General features: G+C 38.2%; 1 protein-coding gene across 4 annotated transcripts in view; it reads left to right on the plus strand.

Annotated features, from left to right (window-relative positions):
• LOC121877530 overlaps positions 1–19,678 on the plus strand; it is a 152,038-nt gene extending 132,360 nt beyond the window's left edge. For 3 of the 4 annotated variants that reach the window (XM_042383297.1, XM_042383296.1, XM_042383298.1), the window contains exons 6-11: positions 1,397–1,545; positions 1,878–2,067; positions 5,262–5,467; positions 6,273–6,341; positions 16,511–16,670; positions 18,287–19,678. In XM_042383297.1, the coding sequence (XP_042239231.1) occupies positions 1,397–1,545; positions 1,878–2,067; positions 5,262–5,467; positions 6,273–6,341; positions 16,511–16,670; positions 18,287–18,894 (1,382 nt within the window). In that variant the 3' untranslated portion in view covers positions 18,895–19,678. The remainder of the gene's footprint in view (positions 1–1,396; positions 1,546–1,877; positions 2,068–5,261; positions 5,468–6,272; positions 6,342–16,510; positions 16,671–18,286) is intronic. The other variant, XM_042383299.1, reaches the window with a different exon arrangement.
• Positions 19,679–19,893: the final 215 nt, after the last annotated feature.

The raw sequence follows: 19,893 nt of genomic DNA on the forward strand, positions 1-19,893 counted from the left end.
TTTGGTTCACACTCAAGATGGGTTGGAGAAAGGAAACTCACAATGTGCTCTCTATATACATGTTGTATTGGATGTACAATGCAGCTTGGTGCTGGGAAGGCAGCATGGTTACAAGCGTGATGTAGAGAGAGCTGGTTGGTGAGGACGCTCAGAGAAGGACAGCTTGTGGGTCGCCATGCTCGCCAGCGGGAGAGAGGACCGCCAGGCAGGCGGAGGTGTTAGGACCGCCAGGCAGGCGGAGGTGTTGCTGGCTGGTTGGTGTTGGTAGAAAGAGAGAGACAGATCACCACGAGGTCAGGTCTTAAATAGCGGGGGTAGGCGTGGTTTAGCAGTTGACCCCCGCTCCGTGGTGTATGGCGGCGCTGGTTGACCTAGACCACGAGGCATACACTGGGGAATTGGTGGGGTCGGCTAGGCAGCGACAAACAGCGTTTGTAGGGGAGAATTCCACTACAATGTCTTCAATAAAGACGAAAGCTAAGGTACTCCGTTGTTTCCATTTTCCCGTGTGATTTTATCGATATATATATATATATATATATATATATATATATATATATATATATATATATATATATATATATATATATATATACATATATCATTAGCCTCAACCTGCCAGAGACTGTCCCACGGCACACAAGCCTATGACTGTGACCGGGGGAACGCTAACTGCCGTGGGGTTCGAATCTGGCGGGGTTGAGTAAAAGCGATTGTATGTAGAAGTCTGCGTGTCATTAATGAAATATATATATATATATATATATATATATATACATACATATATATATATATATATATATATATATATATGTATATATATATATATATATATATATATATATATATAAGTAAATCAATGTGATTTAGGTAACATGATAATCAAGGAAAGAAAGAAAACACAGCCCAGTGTTGTGTATTCACACTGTGGGTGAGTACAGACTGGTTAGGTCTGTACTCACCCCTGAAGATGTGAATTACATGAAAGCGCTTGGGAACTTTGTGTTTTCTTGTGGTTATCAACATATATATATATATATATATATATATATATATATATATATATATATATATATATATATATATATATATATATATATATATATATATATATATATATATATGTATATATGTATATATATATGTATGTATATATATATATATATATATATATATATATATATATATATATATATATATATATATATATATATATATATATATATTTGTACTTTCTCCAAATTTCGAAAAAAAGAAGATATTTCCGAAATTAAAATTTAAAACTACATCAGATTAACGTGTTTTTATTACAAAATATTGCAGTTCATCAAACCAAAAAGATCCCAATATACAGTACACAGTGTATGTGAAGAATAAATTATGTTTTTGTTTCTAGGTTATGGCCACATTTGCCCTGTGTCACGGGTGGGCAGGAGGTTCTGTGTGCTGTATTCCATGGTGGGTGTACCCCTCACCTGCATTCTCCTTGCTAAGTCCTCAGAGATGCTCTCCAACCGCATGCTCAAGCTCTACACCACTGCCAAGGTACGTTTTCTTTCCTTATCCTCCAACTCTGAGAGACACTGCATGCCACTGACAATTCTCAAATTGATGTTTCGTGATTTAATCTAACCTAACCTAAGCATCTAAGTAGGATGTCAAAAATTATATAAAACAGACAATGACAAGCATCCATGTGGGATGACACTCTGAAAGAACCACACTTTTAAATTCCTATACTGTACTGTATATACTGTATAATTCAGTGCCCAGAAGCAAACACTTACAGATAATTCTATACTCCTATCAGTCACCGTATCGCTCAATAGCCAGTACTGTATGATAGCAAGTCATTCAGAGACCTTGTACCCTTACAGAAGCGTCACCAAAGACACCAGAAGGCGCTGCTGTACGGCATCACCTTAGTGTACTTGAGTGTGGGCTTCATCGTGTTCATGTTCCTGCCATCTGTTGTGCTGTCCAAGCTGGAGGACTGGAGCTACGAGGACTCCCTCTACTTTACCTTCATTACTCTCAGCACTATTGGCTTCGGAGACCTAATTGCAGGTACGTTTGTGTTATGTGATGTACTTGAGTCAATCACACTTTTTCTGCACCACCTTTAACTTCTGCTTCATCTTTTTCTTTTCTTCAGCTTTCTTCATAATCTTCAATTGCTTCACTTTTGTACCTTCTACTTGTTCCTTGTCTTCAGGACATCTTTGTTATTATTCTTTTCTTCCTCCTATTATGACTGACCTTCATATACAGTATTATACACTCAGAAACCATATTCTCTAGCCCACCTGGGTCGGTGCTGGAGGTTAGTACAGTGTCCTTTCTGGACGGGGGCCCACTCTAACTATCACGAGGCAACACACACAGTCATAGTACGGCTGTATAGATGATATTATGTATAAATATTGTATATGGCATTTTATACTCTGCATTATCTTCATTATATATGAACACGAAGATAAATTACCATAGGTTGTAGTTATGAAAGTATGAATGGAAATAAACACTTCCAAACCACCCAGTGAATCCACACAACGTTTACAGCGCTTGTGGCCAGACCACGATGATTCCACCACACCCCATCTATATCTTTTATTTCCCTTCATTCTCGTAACTATATGAAAAACCGTGTTTAATTTAACTACATAAATGAAAAGGAAAAGTAATCAGAGACGTGACCGATCACCCAAGCGGCTAACAAGCCGATCAGTGGCGAAGAGGATAAAAGTAAAAGTAAATATTTCAAAAACCTTAAATTACATGTGGATCAGTCACTCCTCATTTGACACACTTATAGTGTAATACTTTGAACACCCACCTGGGCACATGGAGGCCCACGGTAACTCTCACGGGGCAACATCCTTGCATTTGTTGAGATTTAAATATATGTAATAATATATATACAGTATATATATATATATATATATATATATATATATATATATATATATATATATATATATATATATATATATATATATATATATATATATATATATATATATATATATATATATATATATATGCGGTCACCACTTTAAAACGAGCAATCAAACTGTGACAACGTATGTAATTTGGAGTCCTACTCTTTTCATTTACAGAGTACATGTACTGTACAAGCCCATAACAATGGCTCCTAAAGTAGATAAACTTCTTTGTGTGAAGAGAAAGAAGAACACGTTGAAACTGAGTGACAAACTTGAAATAATTAAGAAACTAGAACATGGTGTGAGCAATACTGTTCGAATGGAAACATAAGACATTGGAAAGTCTACAATTTATGATATAAAAGAGGCAAAGAATAAAATTCTAGAATTTACAGCTTTTTCCTTAAAACTGCTCGTTTTGATAAATGAAGCATGCTATATTTGCTAATGAATAAACTATCAAAATGTACCTGTTCATCTCTTCTTTATTTCTCTTTAAATTTGAATTTTAAAAGTACTGCCTGAGAATCCGGAAAATCCGAAAATCCGGACCAACCCAATCCCCAAGCAGTCCAGATTTTTGGACTTCTACTATATATATATATATATATATATATATATATATATATATATATATATATATATATATATATATATATATATATATATATAATATATATATATATATATATACCTGTACATACTGTGCACACTTTCCCTCACCCTAGCAAAGTAGTTTGCATAGCATAACCAAACAGCCTCGCAAGGACCAATAGGTCTGTATATAATGTGTGTGCATGCGCTAAAATGACCTAGTATATTTTACTAATGTCTCATTGTCCATGGGTTTTCTTACAGTTTGGCTGTGAGTTTTCTATTTTGTCTACCTGCCAGTTCAACAGGACTGCTAACCATCCTCCCAGCAACTCATATGCCATCCCAGACCCACAGCCTATATGTATGGTGCAAGACCGCAGTCCAATACATACAAGTCAGGCAGTCAAACGTTGGTTTGAGGCGCACCCGCAGATTATTCTATTAGACTGGCCCCCTAAAGGAGCCGATGTAATCCAATAGAAAATCTATGGGCGCATATGGTTGTTGAATGGGATGTTGAGGAGAAAAAGAGTGAGGCAGTGAGGAGACACACACATAATGTGTGGGAGGGAATAAGGAGGAGGCCGAACATCTGCAGCAATCTGGTAGATTCCATGCCCACCAGATTGCATGAAATTATAGCAGCAGATGGACACGGTGTTATAATATATACCGGTATATTAAATTGTACTAAAACACATGAACTTTACCTCCATCTGAAAAACAACCACTGCACTTCCTCCATAAACCACAATTTAAGTGTTAGTTATACTTCTGAATAAATCTGGACATTTGGACATTGTAACCTAACCTAACGTAACATTAAACCAAACATAGTTACAAGCCTTGATTTATCTTAGTACTGTATCTGACGTTACCACCGCGAGGTTTCCGATACTGAAGGGTCAGCAGTGTTAATAAGATACATGCAATAAAAAATATATAAAATAAAATATGCTCCCAGATAAAGCAAGGTTCAGGAATAAAAAAAAAAAAAAATACTATGTAAAATGATGAATACTATAATCCCAGTATGTTTATTAACTTAATTTATATACTGTATTTTAATTCAAATTAACATTGAATTTTGTATTTGTGGATTTTCAATCTCATGAACTATTTATATCTTTTGATGTGCTTACAGTACAGCACTGCATTTCAAAACTGCACCTAATTATATACTGTACTGTAATATCTTACATCTGTAAAACTGACACAATGTGTACTCACCTCGAAATGAAGCTTGAACCTGTAAAAACATAAACCAGTATTAGATACAAGCATTTATTAAGCTCATTAGATCCTCTGAATCCACAATTCATCAACAAACAGACAAATATTGTACAGTACAGTACAGTATTCTCATACGAAGAGGATTCCTTGTTTTGTGATTTAGGTGGTTGAGTCTCAATTTAAATGGCAATTCTGCTATTTTGGCAGTGAAAAGGATATACCTGTACTGTGTGTGTGTGTGTGTGTATATATATATATATATATATATATATATATATATATATATATATATATATATATATATATATATATATATATATATATATATATATATATATATATATATATATGTCTACATTGTCTTTATACATGCTGAACCAATTGTAAACTTCCATGACGATTTTACTGAATAAATAAATATCTATTCAACTATCTCTCTGTCTGTGTATCCATCTTAATCCTTCATCCTCTCCTCTCCCCAACCAGGTTACAATGAGGACGTCCAGTACCAGGACTTCTACAAATTATGCATTGTAGTATGGATCATGTTAGCTCTTGGCTACTGGTTTTTGCTCCTCAATTTCCTCCAGAAGGCACTGAAGAAGAATGTCCCTAATAAGATTAAGAAATCAATCAGAAGGTCTACAAGAATGAAGAGGCAGTCAGAGTTCTTCAGACAACTGGTTGGCAAGGTAGGTGACTCTTATTGTAGGAAATAAATACAAAAGCTTTTTAAATATTTGGAACTTAAGATGTTTCACAACTGCTTTTTGCTCAATATTTATCAATATCTTTATAAATTGAAGTTATGTGATGATACACACAATCATGGGAAACTATAGTGGGTATGGGGAGTTCCACGGTGTCTTGTAACGTTTCAATACCTTAAAGAAGTCATAAGTTTAGTGGGAAATAGATTTAGCCTGTTGAGCTGGAAGGTTGCAGGGCACAGATGGACCTCCTCAGATCTGCTAGGAAATGCCTCTTGATCTTAAGCTTCATACATTATATTCCTGCTTTATCTGTACTCTGGCACAACTCTGTAACTTGACATCATAACACAAGGGGATCAACCCCAAGCTTATGTGGCTCTTACAATAGTTGGACTAATAGATCTTTGATTCTTTCTGTACATAAATGATAATCTAATATTCTTCAGTGTTGCACTTCCTGTGCTGTACAGTACTCTCTTTTATGTGCACATGCAATATTTGATTGTGCATATTTGTTGTACTGTATTACACACTTGATTCTTATTTCCATATACTATACTGTACTGTACAGTACAGTATAGTACGTATACTGTATTGTAGAGTATTACCAATAATACAGCATGTGTGTTTTACTACTAATATTTATCTCTTTTGCTTTATTCAAAATTCCATCACCTCCATAATTTTCCTCACATAAAGACTATTCAGTAGTCATCATTTTCACCTTTTTTATTTTATAAAATTTTCAGTCACCTTATCACTTGCATATGTCTCTCCATCTCAGCTTCGCCCATCAAAATTTAGCAGTCTAAGTGAGACCGGGATTGCCCCCAATCTTGTTCATAAGTTAAAAGTAAGTAAACCAAAGTGTCAGAAAGCAAGAACTCATGGTTGACATTTTGAGTTTGTTGTTATGCAAAGTGTGGAGGCTGTGTGAAGCCTCATTGATACCTCACACATGCATGTTATGGCTAACTGACAGAAAGAAGAAATCTGAATACAGTACAATACAGTACTGTACATCTCAATAGTCCCACGTCTGAGTCAGAAATGCTCACAATGTGGAGATACCTTTTTATTTATGTTAGCTGTACATACTGTCACAAATTAATGATAAACCAGTCTTCGTAATCTCCAACAACAAAATTATATTTATAGAAAAATTTAAACTTATAATATTAAAGTAATAATTAGTACATCCAGGAACACACCCTCAGATTTCATACTTCTGACTGTTCTCGGCTTATTAGAATGACCCCAAAATGGTTGTTTAATTTACCCTGTCTTGAACCAACCTTTTTCATTTTACTTTTATCCTCTTTAGTTTTAGTTTTAGTTTTATCCTCTTCGCCACTAATCGGCTCGTTACCCGCTTAGGCGATCGGTCACGTCTCTGATTACTTTTCCTTTTCATTTATCCTGTTCACCAAAAGGTCAGCTCGTTAGCCACCCGGGCGATTGGTCACGTCTCTGTCACGCACTGTTGGCAAATACTGGGCATGCACCGACTCCTGAATGTACCTGAACCCGCTCCAGTGTTGGTCAAGTCTTGTCTTGAAAGAGATCACACTCTGCCGTTACAACACTCTCTGGTAGATTGTTCCAAGAGTTTACAACCCTCACTCCGAAAAAGTTTGCCCTCACAGTTTTCTGGACTTGCAGCTTCTTCAATCTTGAGCTGTGACCCCTTGTGGGGCGAGCATCCGCCAGCTCCAAGGAAGGACACTCGACTGAGTAGTGCCCCCTGAGATGCTTATACACCTCAACTAGGTCACCCCTTGCCCGTCTGTAATATAAGCTAGGCAAGTTCAGGCGCTCCAATCTCTCAGGGTAGCTGAGGTGCCGAAGTACAGGCACCAGTCTGGTGGCCCTCCTTTGAACATTTTCAACCAACTGACAGTCCCTAGCATATCTCGGGGACCAGACGGGGTGACAGTACTCCAGATGGGGAAGCACTTCACTCTTAAAGTTCGTTACGAGGGACGTACTGTCTAGATATCTGAACGACCTTCTTATAAGACCCAGTAATTTATTTGACTGGTTTACCTTCTTCTCGCAATGGCCAGAGAACTTCAACTCATTGTCAATATACACACCTAGGCCCTTCTCACATACAGTCCCAACTAGTGCAGTTTCTTCATCCCGTTGGGACATATGATACGCCTCCTTACCGTTGGTATGCCCCAGGTGCATCCTCTTACACTTCGTGACATTGAATCTCAGCAGACATTCCTTCAACCATTCCTGAAGCCCACAGAGGTCCTTCTGCAGCTCTTCACAGTCTGCTTGGTTCTTAGTTTCCCGAAATAACTTAGCGTCATCGGCAAACATTTGTATGGAGGAGTGTACAACGTCAGGCATGTCATTTATGAAACAAACAAACAACAGCGGGCCCAATACACTGCCCTGTGGTACCCCACTTGTGACAGGTACGGATGACAATGTCGTGCCATTAATCACCACACACTGTTTGCAGTCATGTAGAAAGTCTTGTATCCATGCTAGGACATTTCCCCGAATTCCGTACCCTTCCAGTTTGATTTTCAGCCTTTCATGAGGTACACTGTCAAAAGCCTTGGCAAAATCTAGATAAGCAAACATAAGTAGAGTAACTGGGTTGTGAACACCACATACTGTACCTCTGTGTATGTGTGAATATAATCATGTAAAGGTGATAATATACATTGGTACAGGTATTGGCTCGTTAGCCTCTTGGGCGGTCGGTCATGTCACTGTTACTGCCCTGTATATTCTCAGACAAAGACTGCCCTGGGTATTTCTTGGGTATATAGTTTAGCTACAGTACAGTATATAGCAAATTATATACCTGTACCAATGTATATAATCACCTTTACATGATTATATTCACACATACACAGAGGTACAGTATGTGGTCTTCACAACCCTGTTACTCTACGTACTTATGTTTGCTTATCTAGGCCAGAGGAGGGTAGGGGGGTTATACTCAGGGTCTGTTGACCCCCCTCCTTTGGAACACTACTGTACACTGCATATAAGTGATTAGACAATGATATTCATAACATTGTGGAGGGCTGAAGCCTCTGTGGTGTGTGGTATTACCGAAATATTAGAATCTAGTTGTTTCGTGTACAGTATTTCTTTTATGTACAAGTATTTTATTTTTGTGTTAAGCTAACATCACTGAAAATGTAGTCTAATTTACTTTATCCTCTTCTCAACTAGTCAACTTACTAGCCGGTTGGGCAATCGACCTGTTCTCTCTTACATGCTGTTGGCAAGTACGTACTGGACATTTGTGGACTCTTGAATGTACCTAAACATATTCCAGTGTCCATCAAATTGTTGTCTTAAGGAGCTTACACTTGGTAATGTCACTATATTCTCTGACAGGTTATTCCAAGATTTCACAACTCTTACTCCAAAGAAGTTAGCTCTTAACAGTTTTCTGTACTGATGACTTATATAACCTGGGGCTGTGACTTCTAATGGGGCAGCCATCAGCTAACTCAGCTAACATTTGTTAGAGGTGCTCATTAACATTTGATAAATTAGCCCTTGTCCATCTGTAGTACGAACCAAGCAAATGAAGACATTCTAATCTTTCTTGGTAAGTGAGGTGCATCAGTTCTAGCACCAGTTTGGTGGCCCTCCCATCGGACATTTTCAATCAATTGGTAGTTTTTGGTCTATCTTGGAGACCAAACAAAATTAAGCTTCTGAAAAACCTTGTGAGAAACACTTCAATACTGCTTTGAAACTCAAAGAAAATTATATTATGCTAAAGTCTGCAGCCTTTGAAGCCCTGTTACTAACGCAATAAGGTCACATAATTAGTGTGTCAGTGTCGTCTGAATTATCTACAGTATCTACTTAAAATACTTTATTACCTTAATATGATTGAAAAAGACAAAGAGAGATAAGAGTCAGTGGGGTATGCTATAACGAACGGATCCTACTACGAATATTCCTATAACGAACGGTTTTACCTATAAAATTGAGAATGCTATAACGAACGAAACTCCTACAACGAACATTATTAAAAAAAATTTTTTTCTTTTTTACTAATTTATTGTTTCTGTACTACAAGTATTAACGATATTCTTTATTTCAGGGGTTTAGATGCATATTTATGCACTTTTTTACAATTTTTACAATTTTATATTATATTTTTCAGTGTTAAGTGGTTGTATTTGGGGGCCTGGAACGGATTAATCCTATAACGAACGAATGCTATAACGAACAAGGTTCTAGAACCAATTAGATTCGTTATAGCATACCCCACTGTACTTATCAGTATACTGTACAGTATACATCGTGAGAACCTCTGAAGCGACGATGCATTGAGGAACAAATGACTAAATATTAAAGTTATGTTATTGAAATTAAACAATTTCTGCTTTATGGGAATGACCATACTCTTACATAGCTTCTCAAATATTTAAGTTACCCACAGTTGCTAAGAAACATATTAAACAAATGCAGAAAATTTTGCATGCTGCTTTTCCTATCACAACAGTTCACTTGTCACCACTGGCTGGCAAGTAGAACTATAAATATGGGGAGAAGATTGAGAATGCCTGAGCTAGCATGCAAAAAAAAAAAAAAAAAAAAAAAGAGTTGACTGAAATAAGAATGGCCAAGAGTTAGTCAATTGCTTTGTTGTAGCATGTTTCCCCATCATATTTTGAGCCACACTGAGGGAATAATGAACAAAATGGGGGTTTGCAGGGTATTGAAAAAGATTTTGTACTGGTTATTGGAATTTTTTTCTTTACTAATAGCTATGAGTATCATGAGATTCATGATAATGTGAATAAAGCTCAGTAGTACAGTATTATGAAGTTTAAACTGGATTTGACATACTCCAGAAGTCAAAAAAATCTTAACCGGTGTAAAAATGCACTCGCTGGACTGTTAGTTCGCGCATTTAGACAAAAGGAAAATGTGAGATTGATCCAACTTGTTAAGTTCTAAATTATATGAATGGGGAGATTGTCCCTCACACCAATACAGTACATTGCCTGTACAGTATACATTAAACTAACAGTGTGTAGAGGATATACATCCTACATAACCCCCATAGTAGTGTTTCCATGAGCGTCTTAGACCAGTCAGTCTACAATTTGGATATACATGTACTGTATAATACATTTAATCACAAATCATTGTGGATTGCTATTGCTTTTGCAGTGTAAACTTCAGTCAACAAGCCATTCTTTTGCATGTTGACCATATCAGGTCCAGCTGCATCAAGGACTTAGTGAGGAACAGTGCTTATAGAATGATGTTTTAATTTATAGTACAGCACTGTACAGTAAAATCAATTCCTCCCACATTTTAAATGCCTTACATTACTCATCTGTGAAGTATACAGTACTTTGTTCTGAACATTCTAGTGTGTTATAGATACTGACCGCTCACCACTGAAAAAGTAAGGTGAAGTAATAACTTGTGAATTAGACCAAAACAAATTTATGATGCCCACATTCAACATGAGATATTTGTGAGTGCTTCGTGCAATCATGGTCAAAAATGCAATTACGTATACAGTATTTCATGTCATCAAGGTGTCTTGAGAATAAGACTCGATTCATTAATATATATACTGTACAGTAATATCTCCTTTAGCCGGAATCCCTCAAACCCGGAACTCTCCAATAGCCGGAATTTAAATTTTCTAGGAAAATCGTTCCCAAAGTCGGAAATTTTCAGAAAATTCTGGCTTTGGGAACGATTTTCTGAAAAATTCCGAGAAATTTTTCCCGGAAAATTCCGGGGATGGGGGAGTTTTTTTCCGGGTTTGAGAGATGAAAATCAGGCGCATTTTCTGGAAATCCCGAGACAATTTTTCCGTTACCCGGAAATTTCCGGGGATGGGGGAGTTCTTTTTCGGGTTTGAGAGACGATGTAATGAGCAATTTCTGGAACTTCCGAGAACATTTTTCCATTTCCTGGAAAATTCCGGGGACGAGAGATTTTTTTCCGACTACGAGAGTCGTCTCGTTACCCGGAAATCTCTCATTCCCGGAAGTGCTCTGCACCAATTATTCCGGCTAACGGAGATATCAATTTATATATAAACTTCATCCTACAGAATTAAATTTATTAATGTACAAGTGTTTGTACGACTCTGGTTCTTTTCATAATAAACAGTAGTACTCTCAGCCTTCGGTGTTTTACTTCTACTGTATTTACACCCTGATGTTAAATATATCCGGATCATACTTTCACTGGTTTTCATCCCCATTCTACGCCAGAACCATCTCACTGTTCACCAAAACCCCATCAATGTTAAAAAAATTTTCTTCCCATCCTAGTCCTCATTGTCCTTATATTAAGTCTTCAAGAATGGAGTGACTTTATACCATCTTAAAGACTTATTAAGACTTGTGCTGTGTTTAGTTATCCTATTAGTTGATGCACCTAAATTTTACACATCAATAACTGTGATGTATTAACTCTTCAGTCCATTCTGGTTTTAAATTGCCCTTAAAGGTTCTGTCCCCATATTTGCTTCCTTGCTTACTTACTTACTTTGCCTCTTCACCCCTAGTCAACTTTCTAGCCAGTCAGGCAGCTACTGTGTTCTCTGTGTCATGTAATTTCACCTAACTAAAAACTCCCCCTCTTCACCTTTTCCTGTCATATGTTGTTTCTAAGAGTTTTTATTTTGTTGTGTTTTTTTTTATATATCTTGTTTATTTATTTCTCACTTTTTATATTATCCAGCCCAGTCATAACCTTAACTTTTCCAATCTGTGTGGATGGAATGTCTAGACATATCTTATTCTTCAGTCTCTGTCATCTTATCTCACACTAAAATTAATAAACTTTCTCCCCATCCTACTTGAGGCTCAGCCCAACCAACCATAAACTGCGCTCACCTTCCGGCTATTAAATTCCTCCATTACAACTCAACTCTCAAATGCATCTCTCTTCAACTTAACCCAATACATCTCTCTAACCAACCTACTTTAAATATATGTGTAGCAACAGTATATGCTTTCCAAATTTTGGTACACTTTATACTTTGCATTTGAATCTTTCCTTGCTATACTCAGTCCAATATGTTTGAAGATGATTTGATGTTCTGTACTGTAAGTAAGCTTACTGTATGCCCATGTTCAATATTTTATCTTCAAAGTGCTTAATATAATTTCCACATAAAATTTTCACATTACTAAGAAAAATTCTGTATTATTTAACTCCATTGCTATTATGACCCTCTTGAAGCTTCATATTACTGTACTTTACATTATATACTGTACTTAGATAATCTTTTATCAAGGAATAAGTGCCTTCTGTGTGTACAATAACCATACAGAATAAGCACTTGGTATTACAGTACTTTAAATATACAGTAATTAATTCATTCTCTTCCCCAATTAATATTTCCATACACTGTACAACACAGATGCAGTACAGTATACAGTATTACCCCGCCTAACGCGGTTTCACTTAGCACGTTTTCGCATATACGCGGTGCCTTGCCAGAGCTGAACTTTCACTTAACACGGATTTTTTCCACATATACGCGGTGAGTGTCCGGCTCGAGATGCTATTTTTAGATTTTGCCCACGCGCCACCCGCCCGCCTGCCTGCCTGTGCTCCTCGCCTCTCCCTCCTCCTCCCTCCGCTTGGGCAAGCCGCGCGGTAAGGTTGCGCAGTGTGTCTTTGTTGCGTTATCACTGACGTCATATGACGTATCGGACTGTGATTGGCCATGCATCCCTACCCCCCTCTGCTGCTAGCTGTAATTGGCTTAAAGTATTATGACGTGACCACCCCGGGGAGGGAGGGAGGGAGGAGAGACGACGCTTGACCTAGCCGCGGCAGTTTCATCCCTCAAGGCCACCCCGTGTTAACGCGCATCCATTGTTCCGTAAAATGGCTTCCGCCGGACCACCATCGCCCCCAGAGAGAGACCTTTCCTTACCTGGACCCAGCGGCACTAAGCCAAAGAAGACACGACGTTCATTAAGCTACGAGGTGAAGTACCAAATTGTTCAAGATTTGGAGAAAGGAAGACGGCAAGTTGATCTCGCGCGCCAGCATGGCGTCAACGAATCTACGATTCGTACGATCAAGAAGGATGCAGCCAAGATCAAAGAGCACATGAAAATCACAAAGTCTGCAGGTGCTTCATCTATCAGGTATTGCCAGAACAGGGTGCTGGCAAAAGTGGAAAATTTGCTGGTGAGTTATTTGGTGCGTCAGGCGCGACGCAACATGGCGGTGGACACGCGCTCAGTGCAGGAGTACGCACGTGAGCTATACGCAGCAGTGACACGTAAACTGGGAATTGCAGAGCCCAAACCCTTCAATGCTTCCTCTGGTTGGCTGCATAGGTTTAAGAAGAGGAACAAGATCACCAACATCAACATTGGTGGTGAGGAAGCGAGTGCTGACCGTGTGGCGGCTAGAGATTTTCCTCCGTTTTTACGTGAGATTATGGAGGAAGGACAGTACAGTGACGACCAGGTGTTTAACATGGACGAATCTGGTCTTTTCTGGAAAAAGTTACCTTCCAAGACCTTCGTTGTCCAGTCTGCTAGCAAGGTAAGGGGTCGGAAGTTGCAGAAGGAACGCATCACCGTCCTGTTTACCACCAATGCCTCCGGTACCTGTAAACCAAAGTTATCGGTGATTCACAAAGCCCGCAAGCCGCACGCCTACAAGAATATGGACATGAACAAGCTTAATGTCCACTGGCTAACCGCACGTAAGGCGTGGATGTCCTCTTCTCTGTCCCTCTTCTGGTTTGACAACTGTTTTGTTCCTGACGTGCAGAAATTCTGCGAGCAACAGAATGTTCCATTCAATATTTTGTTGCTCCTTGACAACGCACCTGGACACTCGCCCCTACTTATGGATCGTCACCCCAACGTAAAAGTGGTCTTCCTTCCTCCCAACACTATGTCATTAATCCAGCCCATGGACCAGGAGTTGATCTGCAATGTGAAAGCTGCGTACTCTGCAAAGAAGTTCAAGCTCCTGAACGACTCTACCAACACCAAGGATGAGTTGCGTAAGCTGGGTGACACCGACAGCGAGAGCAAAAGCGACGAGGACAAGGAACAAGAGGCGGTGACTCAAGAACTTCTCGTCAAACAATTTTGGAAGAAGTTTAACGTTAAACAAGCTGTAGACTTCTTGGTGGAGGCATGGGATCTGCTGACTATTGCTACGATTCGTCACGCATGGAGACATGTGTTGCATGGCATACCAGGTGAGAGGAGGAGTGAACCTGTGACTGGTCAGGTTCAGACTGTTGCAGTAGCAGTGGACCTTGCCAGAGAAGCTGCGCTCAATATTACAGCTGAAGGCTTCTCCGAGACCACCAACGAAGACATCCTGGAGGTGATCAAAGATCCTGAAGTGACTGCCGACGAGATGTTGGAAGAAGAACACGCCAGTGAAGAGGAGGAAGAAGGTGAATCATTCTCCGAAGAACCTAGTTTAAGTCATAGTGATATTAAGTGTGCCATAGAGTTTACAGAAAAAATTAAGTCCGTCCTTTCCCGCGACAATGACGATGAACGCTATGAAGTCTTCCATACCCGACTGGTGCAGGCTATGGAGCCGTACATCAAGGTGTATCACGACAACATCAACACCAGCCGTCAGCAAAGCATAACCGAGTTCTTCGCCCGCAACCCACCACAGCCAGCCCAAGCCAGTGATAGTGAAAGTGAAGTTGACTTTGAGGGATTTGTCAGGGAAGCCCTGACAACTGTAAGTGACAGTGATGTTGATTCACCTAGTAATGGTGATTCACCTGAGGGCCAGTAATCTGCCCTCTGCCTCGGAACCAGCCTCCATCCCCGTATGCCGACCCATCTCTTCTACTACCGTAAGTGTTCCACAAAATTTTTCGTTTTTTAACCTATTCTTTATTTTTCCTATGTTAACCTTTATCTTTCCTAACCTAACCTCTTCTATATTACTTGTTTTTTCATACCATCATAAAGTTAAGATAGAATTTTTACTACAACATAGTTATGTGTCGTCAAAAAGTGGAGTTTGGGGGTCGGGCTGGGTTCTATTGGAATTAATCCCATATGTTCTGTTGTTCACTTAACGCGGATTTCACTTAACGCGGGACCCTCTGGGTTCAATTGACCGCGTTAAGTGGGGTACAACTGTATACAGAACTACAATATATCAGTCCCTCTTTTGTGTGGTAATGAAAATAAATAAATAAATAAATATATACTGTATATATACAGTGGAGTCTGCATTTACGCGGGCAATTGAACCCGTGGAGGCCCGCGTAAAACGAGAAACGCGTAAATGAAATAACAGAACAATTATGGGATTAATTGAAATAGAGACTGGGCCAACCCCCAAACTCCACTTTTTCCGACACAATACGTACCTTGTAGTCAAAATAACATCTTAATTTTATGATGGTATGCACACACAATTAATAATTAAGAGAAATATCAATAATATTAGGTTTTTTAACACTTACGTCAGTAGAAAAGATGGCTGAGCACACGGGGATGGGAGGTTGGTTCCGAGGCAGAGGGCAGATTATTGGCACTCACCTGTATCACTTGTATCAATTGTATCACTATCCACCACAGAGGCTTGCAGGGTCTCTTTGTCAAACCCCTCAAAGTCCATATCCTCACTATCACTATCACTGACTTGGGCTGGCTGTGGTGGGTGGCGGGTGAAGAACTCGGTAATGTTTTGATGACTGGGTGACCTTGTGCGCACCCTGCCCGCGCCACTTCCCACGTAAATGAGCAAATTTACCGCGTAATTAAAGCATTTCATTCTGGCAAGGCACCGCGTAAATGACCAAACGCATAAACAAAAGCCGCGTAAATGCAGACTCTATTGTATATAGTTCTCATCTTTATGGCTGTGGAGATTTATGAGAATGTATTTAGGCTGTGAATGAATTAAAAGCACAAAGATAAAAAAAATAATGAGAAAGAATTTTGGTGTTTTTTAAGTGATTTACAGCCTGTTTAACACAGAACACGTACTGTACAGTATTATTATAATGTGATACCGGTACTCTTGCAGGTGGTATCCCAGAGGGTTTGTACAGGTCAGGAGAAGAATGAGACAGAGAGTGACACTGGGGTGGTGGCACTCATGGTTGAGGTGGCTGATGCTCTTGACGCCATTAGACCCTCACGACCTAAGTCCCGCAAGCCCAGCCTTTTGCCCGATGCTGAAGCAGGTCAGTCTTTTTTAATAATGTATTGTACATATTGCACTGGCCTTTGGTATCAAAAACTGTGTCAGATAGAGTTTTTACACTTATGTGAAAAATGCTCTAGTCAAGTATACTGTATATATACAATATATATATATATATATATATATATATATATATATATATATATATATATATATATATATATATATATATATATATATATATATATATATATATATACCTATATATATATATATACTGTATATATATATATATATATATATATATATATATATATATATATATATATATATATATATATATATATATATATATATATATATATATATATATATATAATTTTTTTTTTTTTTTTTTAATCCTCTGCTTTGGCTGTTTTATCATTTAGGAATACAGTACAGTACTCCACTAACTTTTACATCAATGTATAGTATTTGTATTTCTTCTTCATTTATGGATGTCAGGGTGAGTTATTATAAAACTGATCTTTGATTCTATTGTTGAAGGAACAAACCCCCACTGGGATGGGTAGACCTGTTGTGGCCAAGGGATTTATGTATCCAAGACACATAAATTTGTTCACTTGAGATCAGTCAAAAACATGCACATGAGCACCATACCAACATACTGCAATGGCATACATACTGTATATCCATCACAGTTATCTTTTACAGCACATAAATTTCTGCTGTGTGAAAGAAACACATGCTGACTGGAGACAGTACAGTACAGGTACAGTACAGTGTAGTACAGTACAGTACAGTACAGTACAGTACTGTATATTAAATTTAATTCATTACAGATATTGATGGTTAAAAGAAAGTATTCTTAGCATATATTACAAACATTTCTTTACAGTCTTTTATCATTGGTTAGTTGATTCTTCTGCAATAATGAATAGTGTACAATATCTTTATACTAGTACAGTACAGTACAGTACTGTACAGTGTATTCTGTTCCAATATTTGCTCTTAACTTGATATGATTGCTTGAAACACATTATGTTCTTTTCTTGAAGCATATGATTTTTTACTGAAGCAGTTGCCTTATAACAAAGACAAAATATTTCATATACTGTATACAGTATAGTATAACATACAGTAATCACCTAGAGGACCTGCCGGTAAAATAGTCCAACATTCAGAATTAGTCAACGCCTTATCTTAGGTCACACACCATGCTGAAACATTTAAAAATCAGGGGCAGATCCAGGAATATCAAGTGAAGGGGGGTTCCAGAAGTTGAGGGTGAGGGAATATGGTGAGTGCAGTAACCCCACCCAGCTGGGTGTATTGGGGGGGCGCTGTAAGTACCCCCAGAAATTCTTTTGAGATCTGATCAATATCATGGGCATTTTGAGGCCATTTTGAAGCCATGCACACTTGATATTAGGAGATATTCTGAATTCAATAGTAAATACTTTTTACTATATAAAAATGTCCGAGTACAATACTGTATTAAAGAAAAAGTATTGGATTTTTCTGGTGAAAAGGGGGGTCCAGACCCCCCAGGATCCCCCCTGGATCCGCCTTGAAAATTTAAACCATGTATACTGTAGCTATATTGGATCTAAATATTTTGGTAAAATTTTCTGTAACTATAACTTTTCTTGGCAGGCACAGACAACTCACAAGCTGACTTGTCCCTGACTCTGTCTCAACTACTGGATGTCAGTGTAATTGTCAGGTCAGACACCGTTCCAGGTATCAGAAGATTAATTGCACAGTCTCCACATAAACTTGAATTTACAAAAACTTTGTTTGGTATCTTTGATGGGGAAGTATTTACTTCAGATGAAACACCCCAGTCAGAAAACATTGTACCCAGCCAGCCTAATGAAGTTACCCTTCCACTTCGGGAAGTGTTGAACTTAGTCACCCTTGTTAAATCAATTGAAGATGAAGTGGCTGCAGCAGGTACCACAAGTAGCAGCAGCTCTCTTCAAGATGACATAAACTCTCCAACGAGCTCTCTTCCCTCGACCATCAACTCAATGGATCAAAGGGATTTTATGCCTCTCCTGAAAGACAGCTTCTACAAACCACCAATCAAGCACATCAAACTGTGCCCACCAATTAGGCGACTCAGTCAGAAGGAAGAGGAAGAGCTTGAGGAAACCTTACAAGCATTTTATAACTACACTGATGCTGAAGAGTCTGACACAGAAGGCGAGAGAGACAGCCAGGTGGAGGAGGAGGAGGCTGTAAATATTAACCTAGCATGACAACATGTTTAGCCTGGTCACCATGGCAGCCATTAAGTGTTCACCTGCATCTAAAAAAGATCTGCTCTGAGAATCTCCAAATTCTTGTAGTACTATCCTAAACAAGGTCTACTTTGTGCCTCAGCATGTAGAAATGTCCACAAAATATCTACTATTCCACAATTAATGGTACTTGTAGTTGGATATATTCCTTGTGGAGTACCCTGTACTTCAGAACTGCCTTTACACTTTCCTAATACAAGCGTAGCTTCTTTTGATGGAAGTTGTAAAGCTCACTTTATAAATATTTTTACCACCAATGAGTTCCATACACATATCTGGTCGTATGTGTATTGTGAACGAGAAGAAAAACATCTGTCATATCCTCAGGTAGAGGAACAGTAACACTTTCTCACACAATTATTAATTCTTTTGATTGTACTGTATATTTAAAGAATAATTTATGTCTTCCTTAACACTGTCTTTACACAATTGTAATTTTGACTTCTAAGTAACTTCACATTTACAAGTGAATATGCAATGGGTACTTGTATTCATTCACCTGTCTTCAGACAAGGCAATTCCCCTAAAACAATTACAAAGTGATGACACAGTATAACTACAGTTTAACAAAACAGATGTCATAGCTTAATTCAAGTCTTGATCTATTTAGCATTATAAATTTTGATATTTTAAACTTTTCCCAAAAAATATCCTGTTGCTTACTCTCATATAATGTTTGGGTAGCATGTCATACAATTTATATCATTAATACTCTCTTTGTGATCATAACATATCACTACTGGTAAGTAGCTACAATGAAGAAAGTGATGTAGTACCGTATCGGATAGTAATCCAGTGATTTGTTTAATGTTTACATGTTTAATGAAATTTATTTTTATTATACCTTTATATGTAATGGAGTAGACAGGTGGTGGTAGCAGAGAGTTTCTAGGAAAGATTTCACCCGAGTGAATGTCAATGGCACACTGGCAGCTCAGCCATTGGTTGCATGCTCCT

Source organism: Homarus americanus, unplaced genomic scaffold, assembly GCF_018991925.1.
Source record: "Homarus americanus isolate GMGI-L3 unplaced genomic scaffold, GMGI_Hamer_2.0 scaffold14655, whole genome shotgun sequence".
Taxonomy (NCBI): Eukaryota; Metazoa; Arthropoda; class Malacostraca; order Decapoda; family Nephropidae; genus Homarus; species Homarus americanus.